Source organism: Mustela erminea, chromosome 4, assembly GCF_009829155.1.
Source record: "Mustela erminea isolate mMusErm1 chromosome 4, mMusErm1.Pri, whole genome shotgun sequence".
NCBI lineage: Eukaryota > Metazoa > Chordata > Mammalia > Carnivora > Mustelidae > Mustela > Mustela erminea.
Window position 1 is genome coordinate 113,673,393 of NC_045617.1, and position 19,118 is coordinate 113,692,510.

The window sequence follows — 19,118 nt, forward strand, 5'->3', positions numbered from 1 at the left end:
CGTGAACCATGAGAGACTATGGACTCTGAAAAACAATCTGAGGGTTTTGAAGGGACGGGGGGTGGGAGGTTGGGGTACCAGGTGGTGGGTATTATAGAGGGCACGGATTGCATGGAGCACGGGGTGTGGTGCAAAAATAATGAATACTGTTATGCTGGAAATAAAAAAATAAATAAAATAAAATTAAAAAAAAAATAAATCCTTAAAAAAAAAAAAGTAAAACAGAGCACAACTTTTTGACATATTAGACATTTTCTATATATTATTCATTCATCCACCATTTCAGAGCACTGAGAATACTTATGATTTAGGCAGTCTCTATTACTTAGTTCAAAGGAGCCTAAATGATAATATAATAGTCTTTTTTAAAACATCAGATTTCAGAGTCTCCCTTTTTTTCCTTTCTCTTTATATAAGTTACCAATGACCATTAAAAAAGGCTGAAAAATTTTTCAGACAGAATTATGTGTGTTTTCCCCTCTGGGTATATCTTCTGGACCTTTCATGAAACAATGCCAGCAGGCTTGCCTTTCTCCCTGACTTTCATTGTGTAAGATGATCGTTGTGCTCTTTATCAATGGTCAATGATAGATGATCTAAGCGCTCATACTGGTACCTATATGCCAGGAAATTCTGCCAGTCATAGTTGCTTCCCAAAGTTATCAGCTAAGTGTACTCGGAGACTTAAAAGCAGAGTACTTTGTTTTCGCATGTATTATCTATGTGTACGTATAATTATAGCTAACATTTATTGAGCTTTTACCATGTGCTAGACACTGTATCAAGCACTTCACGTTGATCATCTCAATTAACCCTCCCCCAAATCCTATGAAGCTGCTATTATTATCACCAATTTGTAGATGAGGAAACTGAAGAATAGAGTTTAAATAATAGCCTCATGGTCATGCACTTAAATTTTTATATTTAATGCCTTCTAGAAAGCAGTTGTGAAGTGAAGGTGGTTTATTTTTTCCCCTTCCCCACATTAATAAAACATAGCAAGTCTGGTGAAAATAAGTCAAGAATGCAGCAAGATAAGGTTTACAGTACAGGCATGAGTCGAGTACTTAGCGTTTTGGCTTTATCACACGTGTAGACACTACCTTCTTCGAAATTGCCCTTTGTTAAGTCAGTTAACATGATCAAATGACACATTCTGGACAAGTTCTCGTGGAATGTCATTAGATATATTTAATATTGATCAGATTCATATTTATGATGCAGATGGCATCAACCTTACCTATTAGGTTATTTTTAAAAATTAACATATAATGTATTGTTTGTTTCAGGGGTACAGTCTGTGAATCATCAGTCTTAGATTATTTTCTTAAAAACTAACTTCATTTCTTTCTAAAATTTCATTCCTACTTGATATGCTACTTTACAGTTTCTTTTCTTTTCACTTGATTTTCTTCTCTTGAACTGTGCTGTGAGATAACCTGCTTGTCAAAGTGTTAAAACGACTCCCTCCTATGCCAGATTTTCAGTTTTAGACCTCTGATAGATCTCGAATATTAGAAAGTGCTATTCTTGCATAGCATATGCATATTCTTACATAATTTCAAAGCCATCTATCGAGGCCTAACACACAAAGCTTCTTCACAGGTGACTAGTCCTTCACAGCACCCAGGAGCACAGTGAAGTTGCATTTTGGGAGATGAAGTAGAGCAAAAATTTAAATGTGTGCTAGTGGGCCTCCATGTCCTGAGATGTCTTCCCTTAATGCTTACTGAGGAGTGGCCTCCTATGGTAAATTGAAAATGGAATTAAAAATAAATGCTTGGCTGAAGTAACAGGGCTATAAAACACTAATAGCTAATCATCAGCTATGTTCTTATTTTTCCTAAGTGTCATCTCTCAGTGCTTTCGGAACACTGTTGGGTGCTGATTGGATGAACTGCATCTTTAACAGCGCTAAATGGAAGACCAAAAAAAGAAAAGAAAACTATCTGACAAAACCTTTAATGTATAATTTTTCTAAAAGGGCACATAGAATGAGGGTCGTCTGCAAAAGAACAGAAATTCCAACACCTTATAAATTTTTTTTGTTCTTTTCTAATAAGTTACACCCCCCCTCTGACTTAACCAATTTTATTTAGCACATTAGATATTTTTTTAAAAAAATAAATATTTAAGAACTGTGTAAAAATTAAAATCTTTAGTGCCATCTGCTGGACATTTGTAATAAGTAAAAAGTATACTCCTGTTAAACTATAGACTAAAAATGGTTTTAGACACAAATGGAAAAATACTTTTTCAACTGCAGTAATTTAAAAAATCATGCAGGAATATCTGAGGTAAATTTCTGAATTACCAAAATGTTTAGGAAATATTTGGTATTATATATAAATATAACTTTTCTTATATATAATATATATTATTACAACTTTTTTTATAACAAGCATTTTTTTATAGACCTTATTTTTAGAGCAATTTTAGGTTCACAGCACAATTAAGAGGAAGATTTCCTCCTAATTACAGAGATTTCCTATATTCCTGCTGCCCCCACACATGCACAGCCTCTCCCATTATCAAAATCCCCCACCAGCAGGGCACATTTGCTACAATTGATGAACCTACATTGACACGTCATTATCACCCAAAGTCCATAGTTTACATTAGGGTTCAGTCTTGGTGTTGCACATTCCATGGGTTTGGACAAATGTATAGTGGCATGTATCTACCTTTGTAATATCATATGTAGTAGTTTCACTGCCTTTAAAAATTTTCTGTGCCTTATTCATTTATTTATTCCTCCCTCACCCTAACTCCTATTAAGAGCATTTAAAAATCCTACAAATACTAGTATGTACATATCTGTGATTTATAATATTGTAAGTTTTTTTAAATGATGGACATCAAATTACATGATAATATTTTTAAAATTCCCAGCATATTTTTGTGTAGATTGTCCCTCAAATATTAACATGTATGAGTAAAATTAATGTGATGAAGATTAAATTTATCAAGTGTGATGAAAGATATATAAAAAAAATGCCTTCATTTTCAAATCTAACCTTAATGTAGGGACCTCTCCTATACTATAGTCCTGAGATAATCTACACTAGAATCACCTGGATTGACCTTTAAAAAGTCAGGGTCCTGAAATTTATCTGATATCTACTAAATCAGAAGCCCTGTAGGTTAGAACACAATTTTAAGAAAGAATACATTTTAACAAAGCCTCTTAGATAATTTTGATGCAGTTTAAGAACACCAAGGAAACATCCTTCACAAATGAACTTGTCATTCATTTAGCCATATATGAGGGAGTATTCTGAAAATTGGAAAGTGTAGTGGAAACTTGAAAATAGAGGACCTAATTATCACAAACCAGTTTACAACCTTATGTAAGTAACTTAAAGCAATGGGTCTAAGTTTTCTCACTTATAAGATGAGAATATTGTGCAGAATGATTTTCAAAGTACCTCCTCCTCTCTTATTTTTTCAAATATTTCCATTTAAAATTGGGTTTTGGAATCTTTCATTTATCTTTTCTCGTTTTGAGAATGGAGTTTGAATGATTCCAAAGTTATGAACCCCAAGTCCTAGCAAAGAAGCGGGGGGCTTTGGTTTCAAGCTTGTACAACTTGATTTCTTAAATTTTAGATAGGATTCACAAGGGTGGAAGGAGAAAACAAAAGTGAAATTCCAGGGGCGCCCGTGTGGCTTGGTGGGTTAAAGCCTCTGCCTTCGGTTCAGGTCATGATCCCAGGGTCCTGGGATCGAGTCCCACATAGGGCTCTCTTCTCAACAGGGAGCCTGCTTCCTCCTCTCTCTCTCTCTCTCTGCCTGCCTCTCTGCCTATTTGGGATCTCTGTCTGTCAAATAAATGAATAAAAATCTTATGGTTTGTCTCCCTCCCAATCCCATCTTTAAAAAAAAAAAAAAGTGAAATTTCAAAGGAAACTCGCATGGTCATATAGAGAAACAGCGTGTTATATTCCTACAAATTGGTGTTAAGTGAAAAATTAGCTTTAGTAAATTTAGATTAACAAATTATTGGTAAATTAAAGTTTTATAATACTTGCAACTTGGTAAGGCTTCAAGTTGCATTAGGAAGCTCAAGGCTGAAAGGAAAACACTACTGTAAAAGTAATTTCACCTGTATTACACAAATTTGCAGTTACAACCAGTACCTTTTGAAAAATATTTTATGTATATGTCAACAACTTCTATTTAAAATAAGATGGGGGGGGTGGCTGGGTGATGGACATGGGGGAGGGTATGTGCTATGGTGAGTGTGTGAATTGTGTAAGACTGATGAATCACAGACCTGTACCCCTGAAACAAATAGTATAATTTTTAAAAAATGAGTATATGTGGGTGGCTACATATACTGGGTGGTTCAGTGGGTTAAGGGTCTGCCTTCAGCTCAGGTCATGATCTCAAGGTCCTGGGATCAAACCCTGTGTTGGGCTCTCTGCTCAGCGGGGAGCCGGCTTCTCCCTCTCCCTCTGCTCCTACCCTTCTCCCCAACCACTTGTGTGCTCATTCTCATTCTCTCTCTCAACTAAATAATTAAATAACTCTTTAAAAAATAAAATAAGGATATATGTATAATATAATCTGAAAAAACACAAAAATACATTAACACATTTTAACCAAGACTGATTGTTCCTCTAAGCAACAAAAAACTATTTAGTTAATAATAACAAATCATAAACTTTCCTTAATTTTGTACACAGGGCCTAGAAGTTTAACTTTTGTTAAAACAAATCAAGGTATATGTTTACAATCGAATCACATTAGGCTTTGAAAAGAAAAAAGTCAGTCTCTAATGTGTTTATATGATCCCCATGTACAAAAGACAAAGACCATTTTTGGCATTTATCAAAAAGCCTTGAATAAAGTAATGAAAAAAAGTAAAACTCAGTATCCTCTTATGTTGTTGTTTGTTGTTTTCTTTGTACTCCTAGAGACACAGGCAGTTGGAGCTCAGGAAATGTTTGTCGAGTTGATGTTTGTAAGCCTAGCAGGTCCTGTGTTTCACACAATGGTAGATGTACAATCCATGAGAAGTGCTTGTGAGAGATGCTGTTAGATAAGTAAATGGTAGCAAAGGGAAAAGGACTCCAGGATGAGGAATTGGACTATATCTTACAGGTGCTATTTTAACAATGGATTGACATAATCCATTCCCTTTGTTAGGAAGATCATTCAGACCATATGAAAGGTGAACTAGAGGGAGGAAACCCACCAGCCAGATCCTAGTTTAAAAAGTTGATAAATAATCCAAGTGAAGAATAATGAGAGTCTTCACCACAGATGATAGATTTGTGCTCTGCATCTAATCCCTACAAAAAGGTTTTTTTTTGGGGGGGGGATATGGGTCTTGTATGTGAGTCTCAGTTTTCCATTGATTTGCTGTTGCAATAGACTGGACAGCTACATATATATGTAATTTTCTTAAGGGACTACATTTATCAAAAAAAATTTCTTAGTGGAGGCAAAATGCTTCCCATAGTGTTCACTAAGTACATGTTCAGTATATGGAAAAAGAGAGAGAACAAGAGAAAATATCATAAGAAATTCTCGATTCAGGTATTGCTCACTTCCAGCGCAGAGGAAGGAATTAAGAAATTTGACGTGAATCAGAGGATTATAGCTGAACAACATCTGTCCCAGAGTTCTCCTAGGGAGTTTATGGAGAAGTCGGAAATCTCAAAACTAAATTCAGATTCTCTTGCACCTAGAATTCCTGATGTGGTTGAGGTTCCACCAGTCAGATGTGCTTGTGTGAGACAGGTTGAAGCTGAGCTGAATGGAGGGCTGGGCCAAGCGCAGCATGTAGGGCAACCAAAATGCTGGTCTCTCCAGCAGGCTCAGAATGACTGTGGTGGTAGTTTCCAGATCAGAATGCATCAGCTGATGTGGTGGGATTCTAACACCAACAATTTGGGCAATGACTTTCTGATCCTGCGACTTGCTGAATGAGGACCTTTGAGCAGCTGGTTTATGCTTTTGTTTAGGGATCCTTCTTGGAGACCAGGCTAAGAACCCACTTCTATCCCCCTTCTAGCTGTCTTGTAGCACCAAATTCCATAACTTCATCTTTTTGCCTAAAAGACTATGATGTCATTTCCAGCTCAACTCTAATAAAGGGACTATTATTTCCAAGCATCATTACAAAAAGTTAGTCACCACTAGAATGCAGTGGGATTTTACTGCCCTTCTGTTAGAGAGGAGAATCAGAAAGACAGTTTCATTAAGAAGGGGACAACTGTGTTTTGGGGCCAAGAAACCACTTTTTAACTTCACATATGTCTTCACAGTCACTTATGTGTGATTTTTGGCTATCATTCATTAGAACATATAAATTGGGTGTTTATTTGCTGATATGCAAAGACACTAAAAGATCATTTAGTTTAAGCTTACATTTTTGAGAAGTTTGAAAGCATTCACAGTTGTGTTATTATCTTAACGTGCTTTACATTTCTTTGCTTTAGTAGTTCTACTAATATGACCATGCACCGTACTTTTAGTATTGAGGAAATAGTCCAAGTTGTAAATCATCTAGGTAAATGTTTTTGACTAGCTACTCCAAAAAAAAAAGTATCTCTGATTATTTTACCCAGAACTATTACTCTCTATGGAACAATTTAGTTCCATTCCTTGTCACTTGGTATTTGTTGCCATAAACTATTAGTTTACGTTTACCTATAAGTTACTTCCTAAGTAGACTGTACCTGCCTTGGAATAAAGAACTGTGCTTTAGAGTTGAAGATAGTGTGAATTTTTTCAATTTTTTCAATCTTTTTTCAAAAGATTTTGAGGTCAAAATCTTTTAAAGCAAGCCTCCAGCCTACTGGCTAGCAAAATGTTTAATTTCATTCATTATCAGGTCTTCCTCCTGGACACCCCCAGAGCTATAGGAGGCACTCAGACAATCTAAGCTTCTCAGAAACTCTCCTGGCTTTAATCTCCATGTCCACTAACTTCTTGGGGCCTTTATTGTGTTCTGTTTTATGTGTCCCGTGCCAAATTTGGGAAGGAACACATAAGCCATTCTTACCGATTTTCAGTACCCATGCCTTCTCACTACTGTCCGCACATCCCAAAGCTGTTCTCCATTTTAGAGTGCTGTGCGCAAACTACCCTCATCTCTGCCCTTCTCCATCTTAGGGGAAGTCCCTCCCTTCCTTCCTTCCTGCCATGTAGGCTCTTGAAGTCTCAAAGCACTAGCTCCTAACCCTTCCTACTTTAGGCAAATCTAGCAAGATGGTAAAATGACCAGTAATGGTAGAACACAGAGAAATCTTTGTCATCGGCACAGTACTTCATTTATTTCTCTTTTGTGTTTTTCCTTCCTCTATCCCCAAAGTGGTCAGAAGCTAGAAGACAATTCCACCTTTCTTCCTGGTTATTCTTTTCAAAGTCTAGTAATAGCCTAGTCTTAATAGCCTAGACTTTGAAAGGTCTAGACTTTGACCATTCTGGGGATGGAGGAAGGGAAAACAGAAAAGAGAAATAAATGAAGTACTGGACCAGTGACAAATATTTCTCTGTGTTCTACCATTACTGGTCATTTTAGCATCTTGCTGTGTGCCTTATTTATAGTAAGTAATCAACAAATATTTATTAGTAGGTAAGAATGTCATTAGTGATTTTCTGTTTAAATTATTTTGCAGAATGATGTTTTTAGATATTTAGAGAATAATATTTAGATTTTTAAGTATTCATCTTTATTTCCTTCAAATATGTGCCATTAATTACCCAACCTGTTTACAATTGGAATCTTGGTGTTTCTTGAGTGCACAGATGTTAAAATAATGCAATGATTATTACATGGTGAAACAGTGGGGGGAAATATCACATCCTGGGGGAAAATCAAGGTTTCTGTATCGGTGCTTTTTTTAATAGTATTTTACATATTTTTTAACACTCCATTTTCTATCTAGATAATTTAAACCTGAGATTTGTGATCATATATATTATCAACCTTACTAATCAATAAGAATATAGTATTAATTCTAAAATTAAAATATACAATTAAATTTCACAAAAAAGATTTTACATTTGCAGACTTGCATTTACTGACATTTACTGGCATTTATAATACTGTACAATAAAATATGTATTTCCATTTATTATTCATAATAGGACACTGTCACATATTTGATATGGATTAAAGCATTAAAGCATCAGATACAAAAAATAAATATGCTGTTTATGGTTTCACTACCAATATCCTGATTCCAAAAGCAAAATTTATTATAAGGACAACATCTTGACAGAGTGAGATATCAGAGTAATGTAAGGGGAATACAAATTGAGAAAAGGGCATTAAGGTTGATTTTTAAGAGACAGTTTGGTAGAGCACTGCAGAAGGCTACAGAGAAAGTCGATTTTGAAGAAGTGAGAGTAATAAATGCCGTACCTTCCTCCTTCCCTGCCTTCTTCCCTGCCTTCATTCCATCCTTTTTTCCTTTTATAGTGTCTGCTGATAAGAAGGAACACAGTAGGAAATAAGTTAGAGAGGTTGACAGGGACTTTGGTTGGACTTTCTCTTTCAGGTTAGAACAAGGGAGTTCCACCAGTAAGGAGAGGAAGAAGCCTACAAAGAAAGAGAGTTGAAGATGTAAGAGAGTTCTGGGCTGAGAAACAGCGTGATTTTCCCTCCCAATTCTCCCCCTGTTGCCACATCCAAACCAGTAGTGTAAACATGGACTGTTGCCAAAACCAGGAAGGAATTTTTAAATATACGTGAGAGAAAGATACAAATGTGTAGAGGCCACTGAAGGGTAGCTTCTAGGAGGAGGATGTGAGTCCCTGTAGAGTTTGGGGTGATGCTTGTGTGAATGACCTCACCAGCTGTGGGGTGAAGCACTTATCACAAGAAAGATGTCATGTTCGGAAGTACTAATAGTATATGGTCAAATATACTCTGAGTGACCAAATAAAATGCTATGAGATCGTGGCAGAGAAAGTTTTCTTCTCAGTGGTCAGGGTCCTGCATGTATGTATTGTATAAAAGGCCCCTTTTGATCGGGGCCTATAGGATGGACAAAAGTCTTTTATGTTTGAATTTTTAAAGAACAATGAATTTTCAAACAATCATACCTCATTATAAAGCATATACTAAATCAAATATCGACTGGTCCAAGGGCCCAATCTGGTACTTTCTCTTTTGGTGATGAAGTTTTATTGGAACATCGCCACACTTAATATGCTTATTATTTACATATTGTCTATGCTACTTTCATGCTACCGTGGCATTGAGTAGTTGCAAAATAGAATATAGAGCCCGCAAATCTAACGTATTTACAGTCTGGCCTTTTACTGGAAAGTTTGCCAACACCCATACTAAATCACATGCTGTATTACAAAATGAGTTTATAGGGAAACTTTTCCCTTAGCCTAGCTCTCTCATTTATATTTACTTAAATAAATTTGATTTGCTGGTTCTCACAATAAATATTTACTCATGCACTCCCTCTCTGCTTAGAGTTTGTATCTGTTTCTTTGATTAGAGGTATTTCCTTGCTCCCACTCCTTAGTAATTAGTTTCTTTAATAGAAGACTTAAGATTTCCAGTGCTCTTTTGTAAGGTCGCTTTTGAAGTAATACATATCCACAGCTATTTTCTACCAATTTGAGCCTAGATTGATGGTGCTTAGAGCATAAAAAATCTAAGGTACCAAATAACTTCACTCTTTAAGTCGATCTGGTGTTCTTACATTCATTAAATAAAGTATCACTATTTCTTTCTATGAACTGAAATTAGCTAGCCTTTAAATTGGGAAGGGCTTCAGATTCTAAACTACTTCATTTCCTAGTGCAAGTATGTTTATTTTAATTATGGGAATTAAATAGGAGAAATGTCAGTTGGCAAAGCAGGAAAGGGATTTCAGAATTTTTAAAGTAATCATTGAAATTCTGCTCAGGAGCTGTTGACGTTAAAAGAAAAATATAATGAAATCCCAGTACTTCAAACACTAGAGTCCTAACACCTAACTTACTTGGTTCTGTTTCTAGGGAATACTAGGTCCCACAGTTATCTCAGGTATAGAGAATCAAGCTAACTGCCTGCATTAACAGTAGCATGTGTGTGTCCTCTGGGTCCTAGGGAACAGTCATAGTCACACTCGCTCAGGTACACAGATGATTTCCCAGGAGTCTCTTCTTTGTTGTAAGGGCCAATGGCTGTTGGCTAGTCCTGGGACAACTCTCTCAGTTCTCATGTATGAAACAAAGGCATCCTTTCACTGGGGATTCACTGGATGTCACAATGTTCTGTACAGAACAGCAAACAGTTTCTATTTGTATCAATTTAAGATTGAGGGATTTGGGCTGATGGGGAGGGGAGGAGACTTGTATCCTATTAAGTGTGATCATTCTTATGGGAAATGGTTTGCCTCAACAAATTTTGCTGCACTCATTAAATAAAGACTGATAACTACTCTCATACATATAACCTGAGAGAGATCAAGCAAATTTGGGATATGTAAAATATGAATATTTTGCAAGGTGTGCTTTAGAACTTTTCATGTGATGTGGAAAGATTAGTGAGCTCAATTATAATAAGATAACATTTTATATACTATAGGAAATCAGACACTTGATATTGAATATATAGATAGTCTCCAAGAAAAGGAGTAAAGGAAGATATTTTGTGGAAGACAGATTACATAGCATTGTAGTTTAAAACAGTATTTTTCCATTATACATCATGTTCAATGAAATCAAGTTACTGTGACAAACTTTTTTTTTTAATTGTAATCGGTATTAAACTTAAAATAGAATGAAAAAGAATATACCAGAGTACATCATCTATAATTAGGCTAAGTATTTTATATAACTTTTGCTTCAGTTGTATTCTACATGAGTGTAATTGTAAAGCGTTGAGTTCCACAGTCCAAATACTTTGAAAGCTGCTTGTCTAAGAGAAGGGGAGGCATGGAGTAGATATATGAATCCCACTGTTGGGATGAGACAGGTGTTATATAAAATCTATTTATACATGGTTCATTGCTAGTAAGCAAAACTGGGACTAATGGAATACATGCAAATACATTTTTTACCATTGGAGGTAAGAGTAGTAGGAAAAAATGCTTTGTGCGTTTTGATTTAGTTTAAACAGCTGCACTGCTATTCAGTTAGGAAGAATTGTTTTTGTTTTTTGTCTCCTGTCATTTACTTAGTTTGCTACCATTTTCTCTTTTGCCCAGGAGATTGCATCAACAATTTGAAAGCTATAAAGAGCAAGTGAGAAAAATAGGGGAAGAAGCACGGCGTTACCAGGGAGAGCACAAAGACGATGCTCCAACTTGCGGAATCTGTCATAAAACCAAGTTTGCCGACGGGTGTGGCCATCTCTGCTCCTACTGCCGCACCAAGTTCTGTGCCCGCTGTGGAGGCCGTGTGTCACTGCGCTCCAACAACGTGAGTGTTCCCTGAGTGTGCGAGGCCCTCTGAATGCGGGTAAACAGCAGTGCCCCCCGCCCCCCGCAGCAGAAAATACACAGAAAGTAGACCTGGGCATAAATATACCGATTAAGGTATCCTTTTCCCATTTTCTGTGTCTTTCATAAAGTTGGTAGTAGTGGAGTAGTGATGAAAATAATTCATAAAAAGATACCTTTCAGATGTATCTTAATAAAAGATTCCTATTAAAACCTTTTTTAATACGATAAAATGATTATCTATGGCAGTAAATTTATTTTCTGAGGAATGTAGTAAGTGTAGATATAGTATCATGAGTTACAAAACTCTTCCAAGTTGTTATGGCCGGTACTTCTTATAAAAAGGGAAGAAAACCTTTCAGTTTCCGCAACATTTGTTTCAGATTGAATGAAGGTAAAATGTAAGGTAAACTATGGGGTATTACATCTAACCCAAGATAAGATATGTAAAGCCATGATTAGTTTCTATAGAGTAATTTCCTATTGTTGTCATGGTAAAGTAGTGTAGCACTAAGTTTCTCTCATGGAAATTATTTGGATATTTAAAGAATATGTCAAAATACACTTTTTTAAATTGGGCTGATTTTTGCACTTATTTTCTTCTCTATGAGATGTAGTCTCACCGATGCAGTTTCCTTGTTTGGCTTAAATAAGAGCTGGTCTTGTGTTATGCAGAGCTTTAAATATATACAATTTTTGAGGCATTCAGATGCTCATTTAAAATGATAAATATGATTATTTATGAAGTACTGGAAAAATTCTAATAGTTTAGAATACATTTTAATGTACTTCATTATATTCCTTATCTTAGTATGATAGAATTATTTATGGGTATGTCTTGGGTGAGTTTTCTTTGATACAGGTCTGCAGTGTAATGCAGAACAGTTAAAATTATCATACACCTAAAGAATTCCCAGTGTTTCTCTAAATAATTTCCTGTATTATTTAATCATGTATGCAATTTAACATAGTACAAAGTTATATTTAAAAATAACATGGAAGCTATAAGTGCTCCTGATATTTTCCTAATTGAGAAAATCACAGTTAAAATCAAAATCAATCTCCCTATTAACACTGTATTCATTGGTGGTGTATTTTAATTGCAAGTAGGGTTTTCTAAAAATCTCTTCCAGTGGAATTAAGATATTCAGTAAAATAGATATATCTTCTATTTTAAGGTGAGCCCACTATTATCTTTGTGGCCTTGGAAGATAATTAACTTTTCTGAACAACAGCTTCTTTATCTATGAAACTGGATTGTAATAATTGTTGTCTATGTTTATTATGATAATTAAAATCTAGGTCTTTGTGTCATATATTTAATTTTTCTTTAGGTGCCATTTTGATGATGACGAAATAAGTTTTCCTCTTTTCCTGCTAAAAGTTCTTTCATAAATTATCATATGTGATGTTAAAGCCTTTTTAAAACAACCTGGGGCTAAAAGAGCATCTGGCACATAAAAAGGTGCACAAGACCTATTTGCTAGTTTTCTCTTCTTTGCTGCTCTTAAATGCACTATTTTTTGAAATGAATGAGACCTGGGAATGATAGTCAAAATATTTAGCATACCATTTGGTGTAGGGGTACTGTCCAATTGGAAAGGTACTGTCCAATTGGAAAGGTACTGTCCAATTGGAAAGGTGCAGGCAGTAAGTGCTAATGTGCAGATCAGCCAAGGAGAAATGCTGACTCAACACTTCTCTTGAATGTTTTTAACTTCCCCTTATATGATTACGGTAAGCTACTGACAATGCAGTTAACTATTGGTATATTAAAATTACTTGGGTGAAACTCATATTTAAAGATAATTGAGCTAAGAGATACCTCTACTTTGGAGTAGTCTCCCAAGCCTAATGTGCCTTCAAGATTTAAGAAACCCATCCAATTTGGAAAAAATGTTCAGAACAACAAAATAAAAGAAAGCACTGCTTTAATATTAGGCATAAGTCAAAAATATTGTATGAATAGATTGTATTGGTTTTTCCTATAATATTGTAAATGTTAAAATATATCTTACAAATAAATACGGCTTGTGGAATAATTCCTGGCTCTAACAGTTAACATCTTTTTCTCTCATTTTTATTTCTTACAGATATTTCCCATTCTTAGGTTTTCCAAATTATAACTATAAATATTTTAACAGTAATTTGAGAAAATTATTCACATAATTTTATGCATTTTAATAAAATGTCTTTTCAATAATAGGAAGACTAAATATAATAGTGAATTAGGATTTCTTTCAGAATAGTGTTTTAAATATAGATGCAATAATCCAAGTTCTGAAAATTTTGGAAGTTACAGTGCCCAATTTTTGTTTCTGCTCTAGCAGGATCTGTATATGTGCATTTTCAATGAAAGCTTGAACAATGAGTATTTTGGGGAAAGGTAAACATTTACTTCTTAAAATACCTGTGTTTTAACACTTTAAAAATAATATATGATCTTTTTCTTAAAATCTGTTTACTAATATACGCCTTATTTTTGTTTTTCTCTTTTCTTTTTCCTCTTTTTACTCTGCTTCCTTGGATGCTTTCCCAAAGGAGGACAAAGTGGTTAGAATCCATGCTTTCTTTTCTATCATTTGTTATTATAATGTTGTAAACTTTATTAAGTGAATGTTTCACCTAGTCTTGTTAGTCACTATAATTTCACAAAGAAATTATATACTAGGAAAAAGTCGTTCCTAGTCCTCATGAAAAAAAATAAATAAATAAAATGAACATCTAGGACCATTGCAGAGTTTTATATTAATAGGTAAATCTGGGTAGTTTGAGTTCATGGGAACAGTGATATTTTAATATAATTTCAATCATTATGAACCAATTTGTCCTCTCATTTTTCTGAGTTTTGGTGATGATTCCATCTGCAATAAGGAATAAACTCAGTGGGACAATAGACTCCAATAGGTTGTACCTTTCTCAGCACTCAGTAGATGCATAGGCAGGTGATTTGAAATTTTATTGCAGAAGGAATTGAATGTACTGATTAAGTGGCAAGAATGAATCAAATTATAATCAAAAGCTCAAAATAAAAATATTTTTCTATAGAACACAAGTGGCAGAGTTGTCCTATTGAACCACATTTTGCCCCTTTTTTCCCTCTCTCAGGCATAGAAATCCCTCCCTAGGGTAGGGAAAGGTCACTTTTCTCTTTTATCAGCTGTAGGTACCACTGAGGCTGAACTTATAAAGATAAGATCCGAGCAGAACCTTCAGTCAACCTGTCTTTTGTAAACAAACTATATGGTTTCATTTGGTGTAACTTACGATTTCCTCAAAGCTCGGTAATTTCCCAATATGAGACTGAGGCAATGAATATTTTGGGTTCAATATATCAACTCAGCTGCCTTTGTTCAACTGTTTTAAAGTTTAAATGATGCGCTGAAGTGCATACATATAGAAAGTATGACATAAAACTGAACATTAATCTGTCTTTTTAATCTTGTTGCTAATATTTGTTTATCAGTTTTTTTCTTGGAGAAAGAAATCAGGTTGAAAATTATATAGGATAATTTGTTTTCACTAAATGTGTTTGCCTGTACCATTGGTGGCATATGAGGTCATCCTAGGGGCTACTGTTTTAATGCATTAATATACTGTATTAGAAAAAATATAGAACTAGAATATCACACTTCTGGTTTCATGAATATTACTTTGAGTGAGTCTGCATTTCAATGTAGATAATTTTATATTCCTTTAAAGAATAAACATTTAAGTAAATAATAATGCTGGCGCTTTATAGACCTGGTAGTATAAGACTGCAGGTGCTCCTCTAGGGCTGGCCAGACTCATTGTCTCTTTTTGGCAGCACTTCCCATAATGGTAGGTTATTTGTGCTTATTATGATTACTGGCTGTGTAATGAGAATTCAGGTACATTTTGTGGTTCTCAGGCTGAAAATGGAGTGGAAAGACGTATACAATATAATCACTTTCAGTTATTTTCTTTATTTTAATTGAAATGCTCAGATCTACCACTTATTTTTAAATACTTTGTCATAATTTCATTAAAATCTTTTTTAGCTTACTGAAGTTGTTCAAAGAATTGCCTTTCTAGTCCAAGGAAACTGAAACCAGATTTTGTTTTAGTTGTGCTAAAGAGAATAACTGAATAGCAAACAAAGTGCTTGATGGTTTTTTCCTTATTCCTCTGAACTCTTTTGGTTTTGTTAAAGAAATTATAATTTATAGGTGTGTATGAATTGGTGTGAGTGGAAAAGAAGAGGAATAAGGGTGAATAAAACTTTTCTAAAACCAATCTACATCTTGATCAATATAATGAATTCTGCTTAGTCTGTTAAATTGGTGAATAAATATAACTAAAATACTAATGTGTATGATAGGAAGACCTATGGATAGCTATAGCTGACATATAAATATGTCTTTTATTAAGTCCAGCAAAAAGTATTAATGATCATAATTTTTTCAGGTTGACAGGATTTTATTTTAAAACTTCATTCTTAGCCTAAATCACCTCTCATAATTACTTGAAGGATTGTGTACTTGCTTATAAGGAAAATGGCTGTCATAATCACTTTGCAACTGACACATGCAATAGCTTATAATAGGAGAGTATTTTGTATAAGTGCATACTCTCATAGATAAGATTATAGTTATTTATTTCACTGAAAGCCCTCTTCCATACCTAAATATATAGGGATAGTGCAAAATTCTCCACAGTCTGTTTAAATTGCTTTCGATTTTCTTTTCTACTCTCTAATTCATGCTAGAGTATGGAATTTAGGTAACTCCTTTGATAATATGAACACTTTGCTCTTGGTAAATCAGCTTTCTTGAATCCTCCAAATAAGATTCCTTTGGGATTTCCCATAAATTTTCATCAATATTTCTGTTTTGGTTGGGTGAGTGGGATTAGTTTTACAAATAGAGCAACTAAAAATGAACTTGCTACACTTCTGGTTAATCTTTATATTCACCAAAAATGTCAGGTTTTAAAAACTAAGAGTGTTTTATAGTAAATGTCACCAATAGCATGAAAGACAGAACCCTATCATTTTCTCATTCTTTCCAAATCTGAAAGCTGCACATGCCTACCTTTTAAACATAATGTTTTAAAAAATTCTTTTATCTATTAAGATAATAATTAGCGAGGTACTATGTTTACAGAGTCATGATTTTTTAAACTGGTTTCTTACATCTTTTCGTTAGCATTTGTGTTTAGAAATCATGATAAATGATATGTTAGTGAAGAAGTATGTTTTTGTAGAAAAAAGTTTATAAAAGGTAAGGTTTGGATAGAACAGGGCAGTCGCAACAGAGTTTGAAGCTGGCCTTATCATCAAGTGCTACCTTTGGGATAATTGATTCTTAATAGCATAAAGAATCTTGCCCTCACAGACTCTGATCTTCAATAGCAAAATGATGATTTTTTTTTCTATTACTGAGGTTAGATAAAAACAAGAAAGTTCATAAAATCAACTGTATTAAAATGAATTGCATGTTTGTATTAAATATTTATTTTTAGCATAAAAAAATCTTCTAAGAGTTTTCCAAATTTAGTCCATAGCATGACAAAGCATATGATCATAAGTTTCAACCTTTGTTCACTCTTTTGAAAAAGTGAATGTTGGAGTTTGCCTGGGCTCACTTTCCTGTTCTCAGCCTTTCTTTCTTTTCTTTCTTTTTCTTTCTTTCTTTCTTTCTTTCTTTCTTTCTTTCTTTCTTTCTTTCTTTCTTTCTCTTTCTCTTCCTTTCTTTGTTTTTTTTAGATGCTTTGATGATGGCTTTTTCTGCAACAATGTTCTCTTAGAGAGTCTTCCCAGAAAGATAACATAGGCCTAAATTAAAATTTTAAAATGTAGACATATAGACAAACATATCAATAAGGAAATGTTAGCCTGTATCAAGAGGAAAGCTTTCATTAAGCAATTTAGTTTATTAGATTTCTCAAGGTATTTCTTAAGGTGTTGTGCTTATCCTATAGGGGAATAACATATCAAGTTGTAAAAACTGTTGTGTTAGGAGCACCTGAGTGGCTCACTTGGGTAAGCGTCTGACTTTGGCTTAGGCCGTGATCCCAGGGTCCTGGGATGAAGTCCCACATCAGGCTCCCTGCTCCATGGGGAGCCTGCTTCTCCCTCTGCCTCTGCCTCCCTCTCTCTGTCCCTCATGAATAAATAAATAAAATCTTTTTAAAATTTTATTTTATTATTTAAAGATTTTATTTATTTATTTGACAGAGAACACATGTGAGTGAGTACACAAGCAGGAGGAGCAGCAGAGGGAGAGAGAGAGAAGCAGGCTGCCCACTGAAGAGGAAGCCATATGCAGAGCTGGATCCCAAGACTCTAGAATCACCACTTGAGCCAAAGGCAGACACTTAACCACTTAACTAAGCCACCCAGATGCCCCATAAATAAAATCTTTTAAAAAAAGTAATAACTGTTATCTTAGATAATTCAGAAAGTTGTAAGTTTTTTATCCCAAATTTGTTTTAGGAAACTGTTACACAATTTTTCAGGGGTACAGATTCTTTTTTTTTTTTTTTTTAAGTGAGTGTGGCGCCCAGTGTGGGGCTTGAACTCAAAATCCTGAGATCAGACCTGAGCTGAGAGCGAGTCAAACACTTAACCTAATGAGGGCACCCTTTGGGGCATGGAATCTTAATTTCTTACACTTAGCATTACTAATATTTGCTAATATTCAGTAATCATTAGGAATTTTGTAGTCCTGGCTTTGCAAGGGATTCTTTATGTCCCTTATTAGACATAAGTAAGTTAGAATGTTAGAATTAAGTAAGTATTTACTAATATGTATGAATCAGAACAGGAGCGCTGTTAAATTTAAGATACCTTAGAATCTAATATCTATCTGTCTAGACTAACTATCCCTAGGGTACACACAAGTAAGAGATTTTTTTTTTTTATTGCCAGTTGAAAAGACTGTTTTTTAAATATACAGAAAGAACTAGCAGCTTCAGAAGATTTACCACTCAGACATAGGTCCAAAATTAACAGCCAAACTGAAGCCCAGAATGAAAAGGACTATTCTTCTTTGTGAACAAGATATTTTCTAGATATTTTCTAGACTGATGTGAGATTTTAGTAGCATGTAAGCAGAAAGGCATAAAGACAAAGTAAAAAGATTGTCCGTCATCTGCCACCCAACTTTCATTATATCCATGATGTCTGCCTTCCAACAGATTTCTTTAACAAATAGATTCCCTATTATTGCTACCAGTAGCAAGGAGTATAGTATTAGTCACAAACAAAGCCTATTTTTGTCTGGTATTAGTAAAGCTGCTCTAGATCTCTGTGGTTGCTGTTTACATGTTATATCTTTTGACATTCTTTTAATTTTACCTACTTTTATCTTTGACTCTAACTTGTGTCTCATATTAATAGCATATACTTAGGTCCTATTTATTTATTTATTTATTTATTTATTTATTTCAAAGACAGTCTGACAATCTCTGCCTTGTGTTTGGATTTTTAATTCATTCATATTTAATATTATTATCAACATGATTATATTTGTCTCTTATTTTCCTTTTTTTATATTTCATTTTTTGTTCCTCCATTCCTCCTTTACTGCTTTCTTCTACATTAAACAGGTATTTTTTAGTCCTGTTTTAATTATTTCAGTGATTTTTTTCAATATATTTTCTGAGTTATTTTCTTAGTGGCTCTAGGGTTTTTAAAGTACCTCTTAACTTACATGAATCTACTTTCACACTACCTTAATTACAGTAACA

The 19,118-nt window shown here is 34.4% G+C and overlaps 1 protein-coding gene across 17 annotated transcripts in view; it reads left to right on the top strand.

Annotated features, from left to right (window-relative positions):
- The window catches only part of RIMS1 (regulating synaptic membrane exocytosis 1), a 495,743-nt gene that overhangs the window by 187,732 nt on the left and 288,893 nt on the right, over positions 1 to 19,118 (top strand). For 16 of the 17 annotated variants that reach the window (XM_032340423.1, XM_032340411.1, XM_032340413.1 and 13 more), the window contains exons 3-4: positions 11,172 to 11,385; positions 13,947 to 13,958. In XM_032340423.1, the coding sequence (XP_032196314.1) occupies positions 11,172 to 11,385; positions 13,947 to 13,958 (226 nt within the window). The remainder of the gene's footprint in view (positions 1 to 11,171; positions 11,386 to 13,946; positions 13,959 to 19,118) is intronic. The other variant, XM_032340412.1, reaches the window with a different exon arrangement.